At 35.8% G+C, this 26,016-nt stretch overlaps 1 protein-coding gene across 1 annotated transcript in view; it reads left to right on the top strand.

Moving 5' to 3' along the window:
• The window catches only part of LOC110374303 (probable sodium/potassium/calcium exchanger CG1090), a 34,135-nt gene extending 8,340 nt beyond the window's left edge, over positions 1-25,795 (top strand). The window contains exons 2-16 of the mRNA XM_064040032.1: positions 14,554-14,734; positions 15,581-15,735; positions 16,706-16,810; positions 17,089-17,230; positions 18,280-18,390; positions 18,852-19,029; positions 19,434-19,580; positions 19,866-19,960; positions 20,278-20,384; positions 20,973-21,101; positions 21,459-21,540; positions 21,984-22,148; positions 22,543-22,645; positions 23,024-23,154; positions 23,403-25,795. Coding sequence (XP_063896102.1) covers positions 14,554-14,734; positions 15,581-15,735; positions 16,706-16,810; positions 17,089-17,230; positions 18,280-18,390; positions 18,852-19,029; positions 19,434-19,580; positions 19,866-19,960; positions 20,278-20,384; positions 20,973-21,101; positions 21,459-21,540; positions 21,984-22,148; positions 22,543-22,645; positions 23,024-23,154; positions 23,403-23,602 — 2,031 coding nt within the window. The 3' untranslated portion in view covers positions 23,603-25,795. The remainder of the gene's footprint in view (positions 1-14,553; positions 14,735-15,580; positions 15,736-16,705; positions 16,811-17,088; positions 17,231-18,279; positions 18,391-18,851; positions 19,030-19,433; positions 19,581-19,865; positions 19,961-20,277; positions 20,385-20,972; positions 21,102-21,458; positions 21,541-21,983; positions 22,149-22,542; positions 22,646-23,023; positions 23,155-23,402) is intronic.
• The last annotated feature ends 221 nt before the right edge of the window (positions 25,796-26,016 follow it).

Raw genomic sequence — 26,016 nt, forward strand, 5'->3', positions numbered from 1 at the left:
ATAACACACTCCATCACGCTATTTATCCCAAAATAAATATAATACGTACTTATTTTTGGCAAAAAGCCCCGACCTACAAGCAGGGCAGTCTAGTGTCATCTTGGCGCCAAATGGTCGCCATTTTGTTACGTCATCAGTGACGTCATGAAATCCGATACGTGATGGTTTAATGTTAGTACTTGCGAGATTTTTATGTGGTGTATTTTTATAATGGTGTGGACGAAAATTAGGTCGAGGTACGCTATTGATGTTAATGGTATATTTAAGTGATCTCGTGGCTAAACTACAGTCGCACGGGTCAGTTGATCATAAGGTTAAGCTTCAGTTGGTGCGGTCGGTTTGAGGATGGGTGACCATCTTGTCATGGCTATAAGTTTTCTATATCTGTAACAAAAATGACATGATTATAGGCATGTTAGCTTGTCGTGAAAGCCTAGAGCCCCGACAATAAATCACCTTTTAACAATGATTATATCATACCCAAGAGTGTTATAACATTAATAGACAGGGGAATCTTCCCACGAAAATATAATTTAACGACACCCAATATAAAAAATATCTCTCTCGTCACTAAAAAAACAAAAGGGAAGCTCTCATAAATAAAAAATATCTCGTCAAGTAAGCTGAGCTCAATCCTACTTTATTTGTCTATTCATGGAAACAAAATGACTAGCGGAGGTGGCATAACGGAAAATCTCCTAAGAAAGTAGCGCGCCAAAATCTGTGTGAGCGGGGGACGAGGAACGTTACTGTCTTCGCCCTTACACGCCTTCTTTGGACCCGAAAATTATTTGTAATACCAAAAATCGTTGATAGATATCTCAAAGAACACGAACGCCTCGGTAATTCACTCGTAACTGATCGTTTTGGTCATGCCCACCATACGTATTTGACTTAGAAGAGACTGACCTACCTTTCTTATGGCATCTCCGCTATTTCCTTGCACCGTGGTCCCATTCACTGTATAGTAGGGTACAGTTTCGTCCGTCAAACGGTGGTACAATCACGAACACTAAATATTTACGCGCGGTAATGGACGGAGGTACAGTCGCGTCCAAAACTGCTTGGTCGTCCGGAAATAAACCGATTTGGCTTGCCGTGTCAATAATGTGTGTGTGTAAAGTTGGATGGGGGTACTCGGAGGTTATATTTAGTATGGTCGGTTAGATTTTATCTTGTTACGTAGGACGGGGTTGAGATTTGAACGAGCTATGGATAATCTTATATTAAATGGGCTTGTTTTGTAGCCTCGTATATAGTATAGTTTCCTTTTTATGTATTTTTTTTAACTAGTTTATAACTGGTGTAACAGCTAAATTACTATCGTTGCCTAACCTATTCAAGAGTTCAGGCATGCAAGCAAACAACTTTTCAGCTTTTTAACAGACTTCCCAAAAAGATGGTTAGTTTTCTTAATACATAATAGGATAGAATACTTTTATTTGCATCGAATATGTACACATACATAAGATTATAAGAAGCATAATATATTCGATGCTCTTATCATTCACTTTATGTTACCGCTTCACGTTAAGATGTTACTTCACATCCACATACTTAAAATTATAAAATACACTATTATAAACTGAACCAAATATCGAGCGTGTAATCCGGCAAGTTGTCTGATCATCCGGAATGAATCGGACGTCCGGAGCCGTTGTGTGAGACAAATACCGGAGAACAAACACAGGTGGGATTCAGACCATTATGCTATTTATTACATATTGTGTTAGATGTAGGTATTAGATGTATATGTACGTTATGGACGATTTAATTAACGAGATCCTTTGTAATCTGTAATGTACACTGTCTATAGTAATATAATAAAGAGGAGACGTTTGTTTGTTTTTACCTTAATTAATCCGAAACTACTAAACCGATTTGAAAAATTCTTTCACTGTTGGAAAACTACAGTCTTCCCGAGTAATATAGTCTATATTTTATCCGAATACGCTAAAAAGTACCCCAGAGACACGGGATAGCTAGTATATTATAAAATACATTAAACCGAATAACAAGCGAGTAATCCGACAAGTTGTCAGATCATCCGGAATGAATCGGACGTCCGGCGCCGTTGTCCGAGACAAATACCGGAGAACAAAGACAGGTGGGATTCAGCACATTATACTATGTTATATTACATGCATGTATGTTAGGGGAGATTTAATTAATGAGATCCTTTGTAATGTAATATAGGTCGGTTAATTTTGATTAAATTGCAATAATATGTATATGAGGGCGCCACCGTCGATGTGTCAACCGTCGATCTGTCAACGGTGGACCTTATATAAAGCGGCGCGCGCGCACGACTCGGGTCATTCGTTCACCGACCGTTGCCGAGTGCACACCTCCCACAAATTCGTGATAAATAATTGTAGTGACTAATATTGTGTTAATTGGAATAAACCAAGTGATTGTGTGAGAAACCCTTTGTTTTATTTAACGATGCCGGATCCTGACGCCGACATATACGTGAGTACATATGTATTTAATGTGCTATTTACTCGACTATCAAGAAGGGTTATGTGTTATGCAGTGTTTTTGGTATTTTCAGTCCAAATAAACATATTTCGAGATTTTTTTGTTTTATTTCGAATTCCTTTCGAAGAATTTATTTGGTTAATTAATCAATGATATTCCGATTAGTACGAAGATAAAAAAAAAATATTATACAGATAAAGCTGTTTCCTATATGCAAAAAATATACCTACAAGAATTTCCCCTTCAAAATAAAATGAAATGTGAGAAGTAAAATTATTTGACGAACACAACTCATAAAGAAGCAGCTTTTTCACAAACAAGAGTAATGGCCTTTTCAAATACTAATTAATGATATTAACTGCCTAGATTTTAGTCCTGGCAGGTACAAATGAGATTAACCTTTTTTCTTTTCCTTCATTTATCATGGGTTTCAAATGTCCACTGTTTGAAGGCTGTATAAATAGGGACAGTTAAAATTCTTGAACCCTTGATTTTTTATTTGCATAATAATTATGGGGGTATTTTTCTATTGTAAAAGAAAAGGCAAGGGTTGAAATAAATATTTTTTTTAATAGGTAGGTACTGGTTTTCACTACATGGATGATATGGATAAAAAGAGGCCTATATATTTTTTGATAAACAAGCTATACCAATGCCACGTTTCATCAATAACTATTCAGTAGTTTTTGAGTAAAAGAGTAATTAACGCAACCATAAAATGAAGAAGAATATCGGTCAAGATTATTTTTTTTTTTTTCTAAATTTCTATACATACTGAGATCGTTATTCACAAAGTAAATAACACTATAAATACCAAGTTTACTTTACAAAACAAACTACTTGAGAGGTTTAAAATATCACTATCCAAGGATTTCCAAGGAATACCTACGTGCTACAAAGATCGTAGCCTCGTAGTCTTGCTACGCCGTAGCTTACTACGAACGCTACGAAGTAGATTTAGAGCGTAGCAAGTGTCTACGTGAACCAATTTACGGTAGATCGGTTTATGCTCAGTTTAAGCCATTCTGTTTCTGTATATGTAGAGGTATATGCTGAAAGTTAGTTAGTTTGTTTATACATATACAAACATTATATACTTTTCATGATATAAGTGCTATCAAAATGTCTAATCGAAAAGGCATCTAGAGGCATCAACATCGCCGACATTTTATCATGCCAATCTATAATGAACCCGTTGAAATAAAATTTGGTACATTCTATTACATGAGAAAGGACATTTTAACTCGATTGCGGGAAATGGTTCTCTCTAGACGTGGGTGAAACTGAGGAACAGAAATAGTTGTCAATATTTAGAAAACATAATACACTACGTGGGCTTCACAAAAACTTGTTATGAAGTACTGTTTGAAGTACATAGTTCTATTCTGTTCATGTTTATTGTGAAGAACGCCCACATCCCACCTACAGGCTCTCGAAATATTCTGAGAACAGTTTGTTTTGAAACCAGAGGACCAAAGGAAAATTGAGATATAAAAAAAAAAAGAAGGGAGCAAAAATGTGTGATTAATTTTGTAATGTTAGCCTAGGGGGGTGGTTTTATGAGATAATTATTTAGAAAAAAAAAACCATCATCTCACTATCTGCCCTTTCTCAAGTTATGATGGGAGGGTGAGTAACTACCAGTGTTTTACATGGCGCAAGTGCCTGTCTGATTTTCTGAACTCTGTTTACCGGGAAACCCTACACACCTTGATAAAACTGGTTGTCAGGTTTTCTGACTACTAAAGATATGCAAAATACACCAGTACCAACCAATGCGTCCACCTATCATATCAGAATGAAAGTCTTATTTACTTTATAATTGAATAGCGTAAAAGCACTGAATAGTATTATTTAAAGCAAGAATAATATTCTATGTTATCTTTAATTTACACGGCATGAAGAGGTCGTTCACAGTTTATTGAATTTTCGAGTGGTCTGCAGGGTCAAAGTTCAAAGCTCTATACACCATCATAAGCTTCAAAGATATTGAAAGTTGCAGACAGTAAGATGATCCATATTTTACTAACCTCTACCAGTGGTTTCACCCACGTTCCGTGGAAACTGACATTTCACAAACCGACAGTTTGAAAAGGACATGGGCTACTTTTTATCCCGGTGTGGGAAGTAATGAAGGTGGAACCGCAGGAAACAGCTAATCAGAAATAAAGATTTTAGTATCTGCTGTAAAGTATGCGGGATTGTTCGAAACAGTTACCCCGGCCCAGGGCCCTAGTACATGAAGGTTTTAAGAAGAAACATGTTGGGTTTTAGTAAGAGTCTGACACGCTCTCACGCTGCACCCCCAGCGGGAGGTATCATTTGATGATTTCCTACCAAAAGAGTGTATGCTGTAAACAGAGCTCAGCTCTTTAGAGATCAATTTTGACAAAACTCATGCAAAACCTTTGACTCAGATTAAGAATCTCTTTGCACAGATAAGGGTTAAAATATGAGGTTATAATTCACCCCTTACAGACCCGGAAACGACCAGTTATCTGTCCAGAATTATAATTAGCTTTATTAATATGCTATACACAAATTTCTCTTGAACGAAACCATTGCGAGTTTATGACGATAATAATAAAATGTTCGCATAATTTTTATGGGTTTCTTTCGTGATAAGCAGTTATAAGAGTAACCTTGAAATGGAAATATGTACTTAAATACTGTGTGTAATTTTAGAGATTGGATTTCGGTGTATTTTAGTTGAGGTAGGCTTCCAGGGTACAAAAATGTAACAGAATATGTACTATAAGGTATTTTACTAGTATCACCGCAACCCCTTAATTTTACCCACGTCTAGAAAACACATCTTGCCGCACATGGATTAAAGTAATAACAGCCTTTTTATCATCCCACTGCTGGGCTGCGGCCTCCTCTCACAAAGAGAAGGATTGAGCGTTTATCACCACGCTTGCTCAATGCAGGTTATTGATTAAAAATAGCCTATATATTATTCTGATATACAAGCTATAATACTGCCAAGTTTCAATAATATCCATCGAGTAGTTTCAGCATGAAAAAGTAACAAACATACATTCATCTTTACAAACTTTCGCATTTATAATATTTGTACAATAAGTAGACTGTTTATCACACTTTCTCAGCCCAGTTACTAAGACCCAAGAAAGACAAAATCAATACAGACCAACAACTGAAAATTACGAAAATAGAAAAAGAAATGAGATTCGCGGAACTCCTTTCATGAAATATATCAAACATCAACTTTGCTTGGAAACTCGTTCAGTAGAGTACCGTCAAGTGATTTCTATACCGTTTCTAACTCAATAGGGATTACTTTCTCATGAAAAATTTCACAATTCATCCTTCTTCTATTCTATTCGTTTGTGTTTTGTTTTTAACGAGGATGGCTGTTCAAAGTTCTAGGTATTGTTTTTTGTTTTATATGTATTGTTATAATATATTTTAATGCGAATATTTGGTATATAAAATGGTCTTTGTGCTTTCTCTTGCTTTGGTTAATTATCGTTTTGGAATGGATATCTGATTACCCATTATATAACGGATGATTTTATTTTCTCCTATAGCTATAGGCTTACCTCAATATAGATAAAAGAATGTTATATCAAATATTTTTTAATTAAAACTGTTTTTTTTGTCGATTTTTCAAAATTCCATAGAAGCCTTTCTGAAAATGTTATCTTTTTGACTTCATAACTATCGAAATTATAATACAAATTATGTCGCAAAACTATTTTCCCATCTCCGTTCTCAGAAAATGTATCGCATCAGGCTTCTGTCACGCATTATACGGGTCAATGGTACCAAGGGTCTATTGTAATAGAGAATACGAAGGGTTTCCATACAAACTATGTTATTGCTGTTTATGAAAATCTTATAGGATTGTGTGTGAGATGGTATTTCTAATAATAGATATATCTACTGATGGTAGGTACTCTATCCTCGTACTGATATTATAAAGCTGAAAAGTTTGTTTGTTTGCTTGAATGCGCTAATTTCAGGAACCACTGGACCGATTTCTGAAATTTTAGATAGCTCATTTATCTAGGATGGCTTTTTATCCATGTGTAAAATTGATGTCTCTGTGAAAATTGAAATAATTCTATGTTGCTAACGTTTGTAAAAAATACTTTCTTTGAATCGGTAGCAATACGAGTTATCTCAAGAAATATAGCTTACAAGAAAACGTTCTTAATCTATCAGCTTTAGATTACTCTCCGAAAAGTAATAATTTATTTCTAAAGACTGCCAAATCACCCTGACGTTATCAAAAATGGAAAATCAAAAGATCAGATTACCAAAATCCACCCTCATAATAATAATTGTCAGACTGTTTTCCAACGCTTTCAAAAGTGGAAAAATATCTGTCATCTCACCCCTTGGTGTTCAATAAAACTGAATAAAATCCTTCGAGGAGCCAATATTTTCATCTTCACTCCGCAAATCGTTCACTCCGTTCATTCACATCATGGCCGCCGAAGCGAACAACGCATTCATTCCTTTTGAAGTGCAGTGTAAAGGACCGTCACTGTATTGATCGACGGTATCTATGTGTGCGTGGAACACCGTTCACACCAACGTAACTTGAGCTCTCAATGTGTGCAACGTTCTATCTGTGTTAACAGATTTCAAAGGGGCGCGGGAGGTCTACTAAAATTGGTTTATTTTAGATTAATGTTCTTGTACGCGATTTGAATGTGTGAAGTTATCGCGTGGTAGTTAATTTATTTTTGAAATTCGAATTATGTTTCGTTCTAGTATTTTAGTTTGACGTATTTTGAATGACTGGCTGGTTTGCGGATGGTTTGCGGTGACTGGTGAAAAAGAAAATTGGATGACTAGAAGCAAGTTAGCTAATTAGTGGTAAGCAACAATTTTTAATTAGGGATAGCCAATTATCTATAGTAGGTATCCAAATTCAAGATGTTTTATTTCTTACGAAACCATAATAATGGTTGGCTGCTCTTTTTATTAGAATGTTCGCTGAAAGATAATAGTACTTCCCTAAAAGGGGTCCGTCATAAGCTTTCTCTACGACAGTTTTTTTTCCATATACCTACATAACACACTTACCTATATATGTATGTAAGCTTTACAACACACACCCATATATCTAACAGTGAGTGCATATTTTTTATTCAGAATTCCTGTTACGAATATCCACCGTAACGAGTTTTTCACCAAAAAAAATCGAAACGTTCATAAAAAATTGAAAAGGAGACCAAAAAACGTTGATTAAAAATATATGCTGGACATTTTTTCAGTTTCTCTTACGTTATAACGGGGATATTTCTCGAGAAATGTAATCAGCTGAAAGTGAAAAATATTTCATACGGTTATGATGAAGATTATAAATGAAAATATTTTGTTCTAGTAAAGCCGCAAAAAGATATGCACTTTTGCTAGAATAGATTTATTAGAAAATAGACGATGAGTAGGGTATTACTCTTACAGCCTATTTATCGTCCCACTGCTGGGCTGCGGCCTCCTCTCACACTAAGAAGGATTGAGCGTTAATCACCACGCTTGCTCAATGCGGGTTGGTGATTTCAGACTATATAGTCCAGGTTTCCTCAAGATGCTTTCCTTCACCTTTTTATCAGCCAATGGTGTCCAAGATATACTTAGAAAGTACTTAGTAAAATACTTACATGAGTTGGTACTAGATGGTAACTAAAAGTCCAGCTCGAACTTGTCAAGTTTTTTTATGTATTCCCGACGCGATTGGTGGGGCTTCAGTAAATCGATAGGAGGACCTACAATTGATAGTGTCAATCCTTATCCCGGTGGCTTTCCGTGGAGGGTAGAGCAGTAACTCTTGTTAGTCGGTATGTCAAATGGGTTGGTAGATTGAGGTTTTTCAATTTTATAAGTGTTCGATTTTGGATTGTGCGATAGATTTTTTCCTGCGCAATTGGGGAGTTTTTTCTGAAAGATGTTCCTGGATATTTTTTGTGTAATGTTAATTAATATGAAATTAAAAAATAAGACATTAAGAAATAAGTTTATTACAGATTTTTATGATCTTTCACCTTAAGACCTGTTTTTCTTTTTATATTCGGCATTTCTATAAAAAAAAACACTACCGTGGCGCCATATCTGTACTAGTCCTTAGTTTTTTTTTGTCGTATGCGTAAAAATATAATCCTAGGTCGCGTAAAAAACTTCGTCAAAACTACTATTACTATACTATGTAATCTAAACAATACATTATCAAGTTAATGAAACAACTATTACTAAAGATAAACTTCATTTAATTTAATGTGAAGGTTATGTTATCAGGAAATTAATTATCCATGTTTCATAATGAGACGCCATTTTGGATTTCAAATATTAAACGTACGTATTTCGTTGGTAACTGTTCAATAAATAACTGTCCGGTATTTTGCAGTTTGCGGCTGATTTCCATATTGGTATTCATATAATTAATTTAAGTTTTAAGTATTTGCAGTGGTTGTGGTATTAATTTATGTGAATTTGGTTAATTGAGTGATTTTCTCGGAACTTATTTGGTAATCAAAGTTTTTTTCATAGATTTATTATACTTGGAATGTTCGTAAGATCGTTTTTTTACAATTAATTTTATTCTATTATATTGTACATTGCCTTTTTCCGCAGTTTCACTCATCCGTGATGTAAAAGAATTTTTCAAATCAATTCTTAAGTTTTTGTAAAAAGTAGCCTTTACAAACAAACAAACAAAAAAAATGTTCTCTTTATTATATTAGTACCATTGGTACAGATTTGTATGCTAACAAATACATATGCTACAAATCATGGATTCCTAACTTCATTTCAACAATCACATCCAAAAACAAACGAACACCAATACACTCCAAGACAAAAAAAAAGAGACCAACACAAAAATCTTAACACATAACACGTTCAACGTTCAATAAAGCCGACAATTGCAAATATGCCGTGAAAGTGGCACAGTGAGTGTTTGTACAGACTGTATTGGGTCGGTTTTTCGGCACCGTAGTACACTTGCGGACCGAATGAGGTGAACGTGAATTTTTCATCAACATTTTCCATTAGTCAGATTTTTGTAACATATTATATAACAAAAGCACAAAACTCTATCAAACTCCAACCAAAAATACTTCCTAAACTCGGAAATCTTGTAATGAAATCACGCTGTGTATATTACAGTGACCTCAAGTGTACGTATGTACGTCATAAGCTCCAATGTTCCTCTAGAGACATGTCGTGCTCAGCGATAACATGCCTACCCTGAAGACATTACTTATTATCTTGGGCCTAAGAACACCGACAACATATAGGTCCGTTTCTTCTTAAAACTGCTGTTTACTTGGAAAATTTAACGTGAATATTCTCAGTTGTTTTAAGAAAAACGTACCTACATTACGTTTACTATCCAAGATAATTTTACCAACCAGAGACGCCATTGTCGCGTCTTCCACTCTGGCAAAGTTGCGTCGTTGACACTAGTATGTGCACATCAAGTTTAAGCTCAAGTCGGCTCAGCCTTTTTAAAGTTATCAGCATTCATTATGTATATTTTCATTCTACCAGGTCTTCGCTAACCCACTTGAAACTAAACTCTCCCTAGTCCCCAATGGGTTAAAAAGCCAGCCCAGTTTGATACGCGCACGAGAGTTTCCGTACCATAAAAAATCACGTTTTTTATATGTTTTTCATTAAAGTTTCAACAGAAATACATCACCGATGAAAACCACTGTCTAACTATCGCGGTTCTCGAAATACAGCCTGGTGGCAAACAATAAAGTCTTAGTAATATCATTAGTAGTAGATCCCATTTTACCCTTTACCCACAAAATGCTAAAAATGGTACTCAATCCTAATGCCTTTTAAATATGAACGAAGCGTAGTGTGTGATGTACCCGCGGCGACATCAAACGGATTACGTAATAAGATGTGACTGAACGGTAATCCTGTATTGCTGTAACTCATTTTACATATATTTCGGTCCTTTTGTACGAGACGATGTGGCTAAGGATTTGTGGGAACGCGATAGGTTTTATTTATAAAGATTTGCTGAATGAAAAAGTGGTAGTTTTTGCTTGCTTGCTTCTGTGAAAACTGTGATCGGTGAACCGCAGTCTAAAGTCATCATTATCATCAGCCTTGTTACTGTCCCACTGCAGGGCACAGACTAATTATCGCTCTCGCTTGCTGAAGCCTGATTAGTGATTTCAGACTTTTAAATCGAGATTTCCTCAAAATCCTTTTTTTCAGCTTAGTTATTGGTGTCTATACATATAGGTACTTAGAAAGTACACATACTTATTTTAGAAAAGTTATGTACTGATGTACTGTGTATTATAAGTACTTGCCTGACCTGGAATTGATTCAACACATTCGTACTTAAGAAGTGTGGTGACATAATGCGCTAAGTTCATACTAACATTACAATAATTATGCTTAAACAGACCACAATACATTTTACAACCCGACATAAAAAGCCCTTTCACACGAATCAGTGACTATCGTCAATCGATGTTCAACGTCAGAGCGATCGATTGACGCGACGTCACGACATCAATAAATTGTGCTGTCTGTTCTCGCCTTTAGGGTGGGTTTCCACTTCGTCGTAATAAAGGAACCGACATGATATTTGAAAGGATTAATTTATGTTTGGACAGCACGATTATCTATCATCTATTTAGGGACTATATGTACATAGAATAAATATAAAAATAACAATAAATTATATAAATAATAATAAAAATTTAGGGAAGAACGGATCAACTAATTTTATCGCTAAGTCATTAGAAGTAATTACATTAAAGTACGCCCTAAATCAAAATATGTAGATGCTGAGATGGCGAATTAATGTTTAAAAATTAAACAATAATTTATTCAAAATAATGAACCCCGTCAAAGGTATTTGAGAAAACTTGTTGGTAGTTTGAGGAGAGTAAATGTACCTACTGAAAATTATTAAAACATTAAATTGTCATTCAAAACCTGATTATTTTAATTCAAATGCTATAAAACCAAGTTGTTTTGGACCCCTTTTATTCAAAAAGCTATAAAATACCACTCTGATATTAATGCTTGCTTGCTAGACCGAAAAGATTAAAGGTACGTTTCCACAAGAACGAAATGTCGTGAGACGATTTTTTAAACACGAGTTGTTAAAACAAATCGTCCCACGATATACCATTGCCATGGAAACGTGCCTTTAATCTTTTATCAGGAACATCTTGCTGACGTCAGCGCCAGTGATTGATCGGGAGCCAAAGGAAGTGTCGTGTCATTGCTGCGTCTACGTTTTTGTAGAAAGGAACGTCTGTAGACGGCTTTATATTGTACATGTTGTAGATTAGGTATTGGAAAGCAAAACTATTATTTACTAGACGTTTTCCACGGTTTCAATCGCCACCCGTAGGAATTTCTACCCTTAACTGGATAAAATATAACCTACTAGCTTCCGGCCGCGGCTTCGCCCGTGTGTTGATGAAAAAGAAGAATTATCCTATGTTCATTCTAGTACCACCAAGAATATGTGTACAAAGTTTCATGATGATCGGTTAAGTAATTTTTGCGTGAAAGCGTAGCAAACAAACGGACTTCTGCATTTATAATATTAGTAGAATCTATTTTACTCGGGAAGAGTATAGCTATCTAACAGTGAAAGAATTTTTCGAAAAATCGTAATCAGTTACCCGTATTGATTATAATGGTATTTCTGTTCGATTATACAGCCAAGCTATTAAATGGAACGTTCATTTTCATGAAATGATTGCCTTGACTTTAATATGAGCATTGAGCATGACTTGCATGCAGCTAAATTAATTTCAAACTACAACTATTTCGTGGATTTGCTTGTATTCTGAAGTACATGTCGTAGATACAAAACATTATCAAAAAAGTATGTTTAAACTAGGTTTTGCCCGCATTTTCGTCAGGATCTTGAGGGAACTAAGTACATCTCATAACCGGATAAAAATAGCGTTATTCTTAGATAAAACATAGTTTAATCAAAGCCACATGTAAACACCCACTCATCCAAATCTTATTAGGTAGGTACATAATACATGTGTGTGAAGTTATATACCTTTAAGATAGGTAGCTAAAGTTATCGCCACAGCAACGAATTTTACACAGGCTTCACGGTTATTTTCACAATATTTTATATTTTTAGGATTCCCTACACAAAGGGTAAAACAGGACCCCATTACCAAGACTTCGTCCGTCTATCAGTCACCAGGCTGTACTTACCTCAAGAACCATAATTTATTTATTTTATTAATTTTAGGGAAACTTACAGCAAACATCGTTTAGTTTAGGGTAATAATGTGGAAGAGGGCCAATAACAAGTTTCCACTCATAACAATCAAAATAGATAGACAATAGATTTTTTTTACAGATAATGTATTTCTGTTGTCGCTTTTACAACAAATTAAGACGATTATTTTGCTCGTTTTCAAACCATGGTACACAAGTCCAACTCGTACTTGGCCGTTTTTTATCAAAGAGTTTCGCCATCTACGTGAAAAAATAACCCGAAGCGTGGTGCTCACTAGCGATATTTTCGCAACATAGTTAATTCCCCAACGTTTTTCAATTTATTTGCAATGCTTGCATAAATACGGGGATATTTTGTTATTTCAGTTTCACTGTTTAAATGCCATGTTTTATATAAACTATGATGCAGGAGCGTTATATTTGGCCACGAGGAAAAAAAAACATTGAACATGTACACGGGGTATATTCATCTTTATGATTTTACTATTAAGTATAAGTACCTACTTGTTAAATTAAACTAGATTTAAATCTATTGAAAGACTTAGCGGTAGTAACGAAGAAAATAAAAAGTACTTATCTTCTTAAAATATTTAAGCCTTTAAATATGTAGGTATGTGCATTTGAGTTACTTTCACTTTATTCCTTAGGTAGGAAAGGACAATCTAAGGAAATACTAATATTATGAATAGGAGAGCTTGTATGTCTGTACGAAAAACTACTGAAAACTCATTTTTATCTATATGCGGATAGGTTGACTCTGAAATTACAAAAAGAAGACAGTTAAAGTATCAATAATCTCAATTGATACCTAAAAATTATATAAAGCACAAAACGTAACTCAAAATAATTGCCAAAATCGTCCCCAATTCACTCAAACTGCTCGACCTTTATATTTACGCAATAAAATCAATACACAACGTAAAAACACCGATAATTTGCCACTCGATAAACTCCAAATTTTATTACGGTAACATTTTTACGGAGAGATATCATAAAATTAGGGTTTTTTATCGGAAAACGGAGTACCTATTGCTGTGAAAAGCGATTCCGATCTAATAATGTCAATAAAGAGGTTTAATATAGGCTGTATGAGGAGATGCCTTCGTCACGTCATTAGAAATTGTAATGTCATGTTAACACGATTATTTATTTGTAAAGGAAAAATGTAAAAAAGGTATTTTAAGGTGAATTGGAACGCTTATTGTTCGTTTGATTTTCGTAACAATTTGATTTCGAGAATTATGTGACAAGGCTTTATCTGTAAGCAGATTTATAATGATATCTACGTACTTTGCAAAGCAGGAAAAGTCTCAATATTTTAACGAACTCTTAAGTGGGTTTCTGAAATAAAGTATAATCGTTTTGACTCAGAATTCAATCAAACAACAAGGAACTTATGCTTTCTATTTTAATCAAAAAATATGCTCTAATCTCAAATGTCCTAATACTTACTTAAATTAGCACCGAATCATAGTAGCAACCACGGAGGAACGAAAGATGAGCAGAGATGCCATAATACGGGTAGGTTAGGCACCTTCTTCTAGGTCAGCTAGCATACGGTGGGTACCAAAACGATGATTTACAAGTAAACTAACAAGGTGTTTGGATTATTTGATACACCATTTTTGGTTTTACAAAAAAGTGGTGGGTGGGTTCCAAAGAAAGCGCACGACGGCGGAGCCAGAAACGTTCCTCGTTCCCAAAACACCCGCATTTTGGCGATGCTACTTTCTCAAAAGATTTCCGCAAGGACACCCCCTCTCATCATTTTGATATCAACATAGCTCATACTACCTACATTTTAAGACACTTCACTATTTTATTCTACATTTTACCTTCATTTCGTTTCAGAGGATGAGAAGACCCCGCCGGCACCGATGGCTGACCGTGTCGGTCTTCTTCATCGCGTACTCGGTCTTCCAAGCAGTATACAGCCCGTCAAACGCTTCGGAACCTATCAATAAGGCTGAAGAGGTTATCTTCGGACCCTCGGAGAAACCTGAAGTTACGCCTAAACAGGGGACTACTATTGGTGAGTTTCAGACTACCCCACTAGACTTCTATTATAATGAGGCTGAGAGAGACTGCTGGCCCACGTCTGAAATTGGTTACCGACTTTTTGTGGAGAAAAATAGAACACGCGATAGCAATAGAAAAACCTAGAAGATAAGTACGTCCTTCAAAAAATCGATTCACGTGGCTGGCTCACGTCAGCCTTTTGTAAGATAGATAATCGGCAGCCTTAGTAGCTGCTTACAATGTTCATCAAATAGAAGTAAAAACTGTTGGTAAACCTTTAATAAATAAATAAATAACTTTACTATTCTGTAGTCAGTCATTTGAAGCCGCGTGCATTGTTTTGTTCATTATACTATGACTACCTTCATTTACGAAAACTGTAGTTGTTTTTTTGCGGTATCCTAATTTAGATAGGTTGTTTTAGACAAAACAACCTTTCCACTCTTTATTTAATTTCCACTCTTTGCCTAATATGTAGGTATTCTTCACAAATTCAATACTCAATACTCAATACTCAATAACTTTATTGCATTCCATAATGTGTACAGGCTGGTGGGTAAAATTAAAAGAAACAATTATGGACCCTGTCGAATCACAGCAAAGTTAGTTTTAGAGAGGGACGAAGAGCGCTTTTTAAACATATTAATATTGAATTAAATGTAGAAAATCTTATTATATTTAGATATTTGAGTAGGTATTATTTCTGTGTAGATTTATTTACATTTTACTTAATATTATTTATTAAATTTATATTCGTTTATTTATATATTATTAATTTATATTATAAATATTCTATATTATGTATTAATCGTTATTAGTTATTTTATTTATTTATTTAGTTATTTTTGTAAATTCGCAGAAGATAAGCCGATATCTGCCGCGCCGAGTACACCACCCACGAACAAGGATAAAGCGGACGAGGCACCTCCCGAGGGCGGTAAGAAAGGCATGAAGGGCCTCGAGGAAGACGATGAACCGGATAAGAAGGGACAGAAGGACGCGGGATATGTTGAGGTACTTAAAACAGGACGAACAATAATATAACGTAATGAAAAAACATTAAATTTACTGCTAGGTTTTTCTTGGAAAACCAATCGATCCGTAGATAGGTGTCTTGATGAGTTCTTCCGTGTTTCGAAAGGCATGGTAAATTGGAGGGTGGGTGTTATTAAACATCTTTTGCAATAGTTACTAGTATTGAGAAGCCAGAAAGTCTGCCAACTAGTCTTACCAAGGGGTATCAAGTTGCCCGGAAAACTGGGTTGAGGAGGTCAGGTAGGCAGCCGCTCCTTGAAAAACACTGGTGCTCAGCTACATTCCGCTAGACCGGAACGACTACAACATATTTGAGAAAAGGCCAGGCAGATGTCTGAAAAATACTAGACAGACCTTATACATATAGCAACAACATACGTAAATCAACTTCAAATAATATAACTACCCCACATTCAATTGCCGTGCCAATTTAAACGCCGTATTTCAATCATGACTTCTTAGAAACTTAAACATGAACAGAAGTTTTGAAAGACTTGACATCCCTCAGGTGCGCAGATCGAAATTGCGAAGAAAACTGTCGTTTATATTGAACCAATGTGCTCTTTGTAAGGTATCTTGACTTTGTGAAACCTTTCTTTGATGTAAGTTCTTTGATTGGTAGTTGGCTCTTGAAGAGCTTTTTCCGAGAAAAGTAATGTCGTAATTTATCTTTTTACCTAGTTGAGTAAGTAACTATCGTATTTAAATTAACTAGGAATTGGTTTATTAAATGTATTAATGTTATGTATGTAAAATGTCCCGTTCCCATTTTTACTATAGATGTAGAGTCAGCGAAATAAACCTAAAATACATTACGTCCAAATAACAATGTTTAAAATTCGTCATCGGCAAGTTAACCAATATTCTCGTATTCTATTTACTTCATAGAAATTTTGTATCTCTTCTTCAATAAAAATATTTCAATGACTTTTCTTCGTTACAATTTCAGGACAGCGAAACGGATGAGATGAGAGAAGAAGAAAGGTCTAACTGGAAGTCAAACCCCACCGTCAAACCATTGCGAGTCAACTGCTCCCCACCTGCTATTGAACAGGTATGGTTCACTTATGTTACACTCCATAATAACGTTATCAGATTATGTATTTTATTGATTCCAACTAATGACTCCTTTTTTATTTACCTATATTATTAGCATTTTTCCTCGAAGCAAAATAATATGACCAAATCGAAATATTAATAAAAAATTTCATCATACTTAATCGGAAAACTGACAATGTAAGAAAGTTAAAACACGTTTAAAATAGTAAAATACAACCTAATTTTTCACTGATTTCATAATATTACAAATAATTTTTGACGTTTATCTTCCAGTTCCCCAAACCCCTGATGGGTCAGAACGCTCGCAAGCACGGCGGTCTGATCGTGCACATCTTGGTCGCAGTGTTCACATTCATCGGGCTGGCCATCGTGTGTGATGAGTACTTCGTCTCCAGTCTTGATAGGATCTGTGAAGGTAAGTTCATAATGTGGCCCAAGTCGATGCATTAGAATGTGTTGATTTCTGATACTTACGCGAATATTAGACATTTAAATAAACTACTTTTACGGATTTTGTCGCGGTTAATTAATAGTCCGTAGGGAGTCTGCCCGTGACCATGGATGCTGTAAAGGATCCGATAACCGCGATAAAATGTCTAGTTATTTAAGGGTTCGAATGTACTCAAGTTCAAGTTTACAAGTACCTACAGGTGGTATTCATCTTCATCGATATGGCCTTCGTGTTTTAGGTATTTCGAACAGTCTTAGTAGGATCAGACAGAAAAGGTTTGAAAGCTCGAATCTCCAACCTTTCAAACTGATCATGAATTTTACGATCGAATTATTTAACTAGATCGTAAAATTTTTATAAAAGCTCAGTCAGTAAGCTTTTGTATTGTTTTAACGCGAAAATACACAAAATTGATTGTCCAATTTCATTACGGTTTTCTTCTTAAATAAATTAGCCTATAGTTCTAGCAGGTTTTCAAAAAGCGGTTTATGATTTTAAAATTAACTAGTTATTGCCCTTTCTTAATAATAGTAAACACGTGCCGTATAGTTAGATTTTTTTGCAACTGGAATCAGATAATAATTTAATTCGATACAGAAAAAAACTTCCCAAACCTGATACCTAATAATATGGGTATGTATTAGGAATAATTAGTAGGTTTCTCACTTTGGCTTTGCCCGTAAGATCCTATAAAGACCAGGTTTAAAATAAAACCTGAGAAAACGTTCGTTTTAAACCGAAATAATAATAATCAATTTTTGCGTTTAAACATGGTTTGGTTTAGTTAGGTACATATAATATATAAAGGAATAAGCATGTTTAGATATACCTATTATATAATATTTGCAAAAATATGTGTAAGTTCCTACCTAATAGGTAGGTTAGCTCCTATTGTGTAATATTTTCCTATTGCAAAAATTTTATAAGGCTAACCTAAAACTAACATCTTACTATCTCAATAACTTCAAAAAGAACATAATAAAAGAAATAGAAAATGGCATCGTTACTTGCAGAGTTGAAGTTGGCCCCTGACGTGGCGGGCGCTACGTTCATGGCGGCGGGCAGCTCGGCGCCTGAACTCGCTACCGTGGTTATTGGAGTCTTCTGTGCGCAGGATGATATTGGTAAGCAATTTTGTTAAGGAGGTGCGGCGAATTCAAAATATAAAATTGATATGTAACCTATTATAACTTTATTTTTGTGGAAAATCAGAAACGTATGGACCATGCTCCTTCGGGAGCCTTTTGTCGCGGTTAGGGTCGCGGTAAATTGAGTGAACTTATTATAAAATAAATTTCCGATACCAGGCGTGTTCTTTTTATTCAAATATCTGTAGGTAAATGACTAACAACTAAAAAACCAGAAAAAAAAAGAAAACTGAGTACCGCAATGAGTATCACATCATCGACATGGGGAGCAACAATTATATTAAACAATGGAATCATTAATTCTATTATGCCCACTTTCAATCCGTTTTTTCCTAAAACAACTGTATACTATGAATATTCACGTTCAATTTTCAAAGTAAACAGTTGTTTTAAAAGAACTTCGTCCGATTCATCATCTTCCTAAAATTCTTCCCCAGGAGTGTCTGGCGTAATCGGGTCCGCAGTGTTCAACATAATGTTCGTGATCTCGGTCTGCGCCCTGTGCGCCGGCACGGTGTCGCACCTCAACTGGTGGCCGCTGTGTCGCGACTGCTTCTTCTATGCCATCTCTATACTCGTCATGCTGTGTACTATTGCTAATTCTATCGTTTCTTGGTGAGTTTTGGTTTATTTACTAATATTTTAAGTGAGGTGTGTATGAGTCATAAATGTCTTTAGGAGCTTACTTGATATTAATAGATGATCTCTATCCAAATCTGGGTATTAGCATTGTTGTATAACAGACAAGGTTTTCCGCGGTTCCATTCCAGTTTCTTGGGAGAAGTAATTAACACAACCAGGTTAAAAAGTAGTCTATGTCCTTTCTCGGGGCCTAGACTGCCTGTGTAGTAAATTTCATTTAAATCAGTTGAGTAATTTTGGCGCGCAAACCAAACAGACAGGTAGATAGATACGACTCTCAAACAAGTGACATTGTATTACATGCAATCATATTTCGGAATTACGAATACTTTATTCGTTATTTAGAAACCATTTTTTTACCGTTACTTTTTCTACAGGCCAGAAGCCCTATTCATGTTGATAATGTACGGCGTATACTGCGTCGCGTTACGTTTCAACACTGCACTCGAGCGCTGGGCGATGACGCTGCCGCTGCCATTCAAACTACCCACTAGGGAAGAACAAGCTGCTTTGGTGACATACAGGTAAGAGATCTTAAGAAAAATCTGTATTTTTAGGTTGGTTCACTCGTTTTTGATTAGAGGTTTTTTCTGAATGATCTAGGACAGTTAATAAGAGCTGTAATATTTGTTCCGTAAAAGTCCCAGTTTGGGCGCCAAAAAGATAATTGGCGCCCAAGCTGGGACTCTTAACCAATAACTTAGAATCTCTAACAACGTTGTACATAATATTGAAGTGAACAAAAGAGTTGTTATATGATGTTTTATCATGAATTAATATTTAGATGATTATAATGCTTATTATCCTAGGAGTGCGGGTGGTCAGCCTCCCGCGCCGGCTGCAGGAGACAGCACTTACGCGCAAATGGACGGACAGACCAAGGAAACGCCACTGCAGGACTCACGTAAGATACTTTATAAAACTATATAAGAATTAAAAATGTATGCCTATGTATGTATTTTATACGTAAATGTTTCAATACATAAACTCGAAACTTTTTTGACGTAACGCGTCGAGGTGCCAAGCCAAGTTAAGGACGTCAAAAAAAGTGTCAAAAGGTTTTGTATGTTAAGTTAGGTTGTAGTCCTGACCTGGCATCCTGACGCTTTTGGAATCTACAATTTTAAAGTAAATTAAATCTAGTTACAATCTCACTTTGAAATACCCCATATAAAAATATTTATCAAATGCCGTTACTTGAAACATATTCTCTTTGTGCAGCCTACAACCCGGACGGCGCGTACGACAACGCGGCGTACAACGCGGAGCCCACGCCCGCCTGGGACCCCAACCACGAGTGGGACCCCAACCGAGCCTGGGATGACACTGTATGAATCATATTTACTCTATATTTCACTAGCGACCCGCCCTGCGAAGCCATCGCACGGCTGCAATGCTGATACTAAATGTTCTCCACTATTTAATGGACGTTATTATACATATAAACATCCTCTTATCATCATATCATCCATATAAATGTCCTCTTTCATCAATCTGTCTATTAAAAGAAAAAACATCTAAATCCGTTCCGCAGTTTTAAAGATTTAAGCGTACATAAATATGTAGGGATAGAGAAAGCGACTTTGTCTAATACTATGTAGTTATTCCTAGGAAGGAGCATCGATGCGCTTCCAACCACGTAGAAATGCGAACCTCCATATCATCAGTAAAGAATTTCAATTTGAATAAATCGTTATCTGCCTACCATTTTCCCAAAAATCGTTATCTGCCTACCATTTTCCCAAAAATCGTTATCTGCCTACCATTTTCCCAAATATGTTGGGGTGTTTTACAAGGAGCTACTGCCTATCTGACCACCCAGTCCTCAACTCCCGGGCAAAGTGCAAATCTCCACAATTTATCATAATCAATTTGAGCAAACTTGTAATTCTCAAATTCGGTTTCTTCATTGATAGATGCAAGCCCCAATCTACAACGCTCAGATGGTAGGCCAACAGCAGCAACAGCAACAACAGCAACAGTCGTCAACAGGCCAGCAACAGCAGCAACAACAGCCACAAGATCAGCAACAGCAACCCGTGCAGGTAACGCAACGGCATTGTCTATAGCAGACTCAATTATAGCTTTCTTTTTCAACACTCAGATCCTTTTTAGGCATTCGTGATTTGCTAAAAAATCTTCTGATTCCTAGAGAGTTTCTTAATTAATTGACTGTCATCATTTACACATGCAAAAATACCTACTACTGAACCGATTTAACAGGTGCAAAGTTACTTTAGATCCTGAAAAATGACCCACGGTACTTTTTATACGATTGTGTAAAGTAGTTTCCTCAGGACAGCTGGGTGAAGGCCGTGGGGAACGTCTACCATCGTTTTACGCTATTTACCTATGCTTAGCTTGATAATTATATAATGCAAAAATATTACGATTGTTTCCAGCCGGCAGCTCCAGCCTACTACAAAGCTAAGGAGTACAATCCTGAGACTGCCGTCGACCCTCTCGTCAAACCCATCGGGGCCAGTAAGTTTACACTTCTCTTTCAGTTAATATTATAATGGATTTTCCGAGGAAGATAATTTTATTTTCTCATATCTGACAAACGGCTCAGTTAAAAGGAATAAATTAAAATGATGACAAAGCTACAACATAGCTTCAAACTACTGCAATAAATGTTCTCACCCTCTTTTATACGTGATATAAGATACAGAGAATATAAATTCTGTAAGTAGTACCTAACGATGGATTTGCGATTTAAGATTGAATTTTTACATAAGTGCTATGTAGAGGTATATTATGTCTTTTAACCTCTTATCGCAAGACAACTGATAAATTGGCTATATAAAACCTCATCAAATCAATACCCTAGGAATCTTTCATCAGCATGTAATTTTCCGTCGACGATTGACAATAGACGATTTCATTTTTTTTATTTATGTTTATTAATTTACTCTCACGTTTCGCAGACCACTTCCAACTAGCGTGGTGGTACCTAGTGTTCCCGATCCACTGGTCGTGCCGCCACACGATGCCCGACTGCCGCGGCCGCTGGTACCCCGTCACCTTCATCATCAGCATGCTGTGGATCTCCTTCTACTCCTACTTCATGGTCTGGATGATCACTATCATTGGTGAGTTGTTTTTTTTTCAAAATAGATCTGGTTTAGGCAGATTAGTGCTATTGTATCCATAATACTTTAGCAAAGGCCTGAATTATAAGTCTCCATTGGGCTTCATATTTGTTTTAGCCGTTTGTTTTTTGTTTGTTTTTTTCAATATCAAATATACCATAATAGTTAAATTTTTTGTCTTATCATCAACCGGTTGAAAGGTTCTTCTATTCTACAGACAGACATGTATTGCTGGGGAGTAGAACAGTTTGTTGCGCCACTTCTTCCTAACAAAAACACGTAGGAAATGATGAAGGGTGGGCGTTTTGGGGGCCGTCTTTTGACCTTCAAAAAGAGCTATTTTGCTTTTGAACTTTTGAATAATGATTGGAAACATTAATTTGGTGTTTCCCAGGCTACACGCTGGGCATCCCGGACACGGTGATGGGGCTGACGTTCGTAGCGGCCGGCGTGTCCGTGCCCGACGCGCTCTCCTCGCTCGCCGTCATCAAGGAGGGGTGAGTGGCCCGCTATATCTTCCTCAGGCTCCACGCTACATCCCGGAAACGGTGATGTAGATTACTACTCAAAATTCGAAACCAACCCCTTCTACGAGCCATTAAGTAAAATTGGGCTTTGATCACCAGTAAACCGCTTACCACAGGTGAAGGAAATCTCGAGGAAACCTGGATTACGAAGTCTGAAATCACCAACCCGCATTGAGCTGGCGTGGTGATAGCGCTCTATTCTTCTTCTCTGTATGAGACGACGCCTGTGCCCAGCAGAGGGACAATAAAGCGGCTGTTGATGATGATGATGATGAGACCGCAAATAAGACATTACTGTAAAAAGATAAATGAAACCTTCGTAGTAATACTTTTAACACACTTTCACAGTTACGGAGACATGGCGGTATCGAACGCAGTCGGCTCCAACGTGTTTGACATCCTGGTGTGCCTCGGCCTGCCCTGGTTCATTCAGACCGCCATCATCCACCCGGGATCGCATGTCAACGTCTATCATAAAGGTATACGAAACCTGGATTTAGTTACTAGGGTTATCTTTTGGGATATAATATAGGTACCTAGGACCATCCAAATCTTTGATACCCGACGATTTTGGTCTCTGAGAATACCGTAATACTTACCAACAAATTGTATAGAGTTTCATACAAAGGCACGCGATCTTTACCTCTCACCCTGTGTACGAAGGGCCGTGAATATTTAAGTATACAAATTCATATCAGAGGTTTCCAACTTTTGTTAACAATTCCAGGATTGATCTACTCCACACTCTCTCTATTCTCTACCGTGATCTTCCTGGTGGTGGCGACTCACGCGAACGGTTGGAAGCTGGACCGCAAGTACGGCGCAGTACTGATGATATGGTACATACTCTTCATTACCCTCGCCAGCCTCTACGAGCTCAACGTGTTCGGATACTACACGCATCCCGATTGTGTCTCTAGCTATTAAATTATTTCAACTGGCAACATTTTCTTTTGACGTTTCTTTTTGGCTCGCTTGTCAACTGTCAACTGTCAAATGTGACAGATGACGTTTGTTTTGACAGTTGAAAGGCTAATATGGATACGGTTTTTTGTGTTTAAAATGCACTTTAAATTGTTTCCCGTTTGTAAAGAATAAGCCATTTTATTAACATTATAATAAGTTAAAAGATTAAGTTTTAGTTGATTTGTGTTAAGGATTTGTAGATATTTGTATTTATTAGTAGGGTAGTAAGGTTTGTATTTATTAGTGACTGTATTTATTTATTATTTTCTTTGTATGTACCTACTTCAATCTCAAATAAACGGCCGGCCTATGTTTAATGAATTAAACATATTATTTTACTATACACATACTAGTTAAGTTTTGTAAAAACGCTATTGTCTTATGATTAAAGAGCATCGATGTTAGTTTCAGTACTTTATAAACGAAATAATTATATTACTCTTTAGGACTTAATTGGTCTTAAGTAAAATGGTCACCGACTTTCACAATAGAAATGCTAGAATTGATTTTTCAATAATATTAAGCGGTTTAATAGTTTGAGCGTCTGTTTCCGTTTAAGGCATGCTTCAATTGATAGAATGAGTGCGTTTTTTTGTAAAATGCTTTTGTTATTAGAAATGTTTGTCAGTAATTTTACCGAAATATTGTTTTAAAATCAAAATTTTAATGGTAAAATTACTCTCGAATGTGCACTATTTAATAATGTAAAGGTTTTAAATAGTTTTTTTTTTGTAAATAGCTTTGTGAGGCACTGGTGTTGCTTGCGCACAAATTGCTGTTTTCTACCATTGCACTTGTGAAATATTAATTTTCTCTGTGTTGCATTATATTGGCTAAGCAAAATAGGAAAGGTTAAAATAAATCACAACTATCTCTTTAGCAAGTTTATTAAACAATGCAAAGTGGCGATTATGATCCTACGCTAAGATTTGAAGATAAGAACTTAAAGCAAATCCATGCATATTCTTACTATAACTTATTATTTATATCTATGGCGTATTGTATGTGTAAATGTGACGAAGCAAGAAAGAATTATTCGCTTTAATGTATAAATATCTTATGAATATTTGCATAGTTTTAGACAAATTACATTTTGGAACGTATCTAGTCGCGTATTGTAATGTCTACTATAAATAAGATATTTTTGTTTGTGATATTATTTTTAAAACCAAAATGACTTAGTCACTTTCTGAATAATGTATATTTAGTCTAAATCATTAGTTAGTTTGAATATAATTTTGTATATTAGATTTTTATCACAAAACATCGATGTTTGACGAATTACTACAATAGTTATGTGAGAAAGTTTAATTTTTTATTGAATTTTGTACTTTTACTACAGCTATTCGTAATAGTGGCAGCAAGTAGATAATTTTGTGTAAATAGTTTTTACTCGAACTAGTTTCTATCCTCCGATCTTCCACACGATGTATTTTCATTCTCAAGTTTACCCTATTTATTTTATAAATAGTATTTTGTATAGGGTTCCTAAATAGTAAATGCCTAAATTAATATATCCAAATTATACTAAATGTACGTAACTTGACAAATATATTAATATAACATATTTGTTAGCTTAAAGCCTTACCCTCGTTAGGTAGTATCAAAATGTATGATCCGCTGAAATCTGTCATCTTCCAAAGACCTGTTCCATTTCCCATCTTCCATGATGATTGAAATACCTCAGCATCTTCTTCTTCCTTTGAAACTAAATCACTATATCCCATTCCAACTCTGTGATCTCTTTAGCGATAATACTTAAAGTTAATATGTGTCTATATTAAGAAGAATAGCTGTTTTTATTAGTTACGAATTTTTTGCACCACTCGAAGGTGTTAACTGAAAGGATGCATGCCTATTGAGGCATGAACCACAAAAAAAACTTATTTAAAACTTTGCTAGACATTCCAAAGTAAAAAAAGACCTAGTTAACTACAGCGCGTGCAGTTTTAGAGAAATAACAGTTTTTATACTTACAACATAGGCTGATACGTCAGTCAGTAATCCCTAAGTAAAATGCGTTCACATTAGAATAAGGGATAACTTAATCACTTTAGCTTAAGTTAGACCAAAAAGAGCCTTAACATCGCTCAAAGTATCACTCGCGACGTGTATTTAACGCATTTAGTCTGTAATATGTCAAAACAGTATTAGCAGTGGAGAATAGGAATTGTGGTTGAACAAATGGTTGAAAATCATTTTATTCCAACAAAGTCCCTTACTGACTAAATATTAGTCGGACACAATTCCTCGAATATGTGTACAGATTCTTCTCACATATTGAGAAACTGCCTCATTTAGAATATTGAAAATAAAAAAATATCATAAACGGATATCTGTTCATAATTCTGCAATGACAGCAATATTCTCTAGTT

Source organism: Helicoverpa armigera, chromosome 21 (assembly GCF_030705265.1).
Source record: "Helicoverpa armigera isolate CAAS_96S chromosome 21, ASM3070526v1, whole genome shotgun sequence".
In the NCBI taxonomy this organism is placed as follows: domain Eukaryota; kingdom Metazoa; phylum Arthropoda; class Insecta; order Lepidoptera; family Noctuidae; genus Helicoverpa; species Helicoverpa armigera.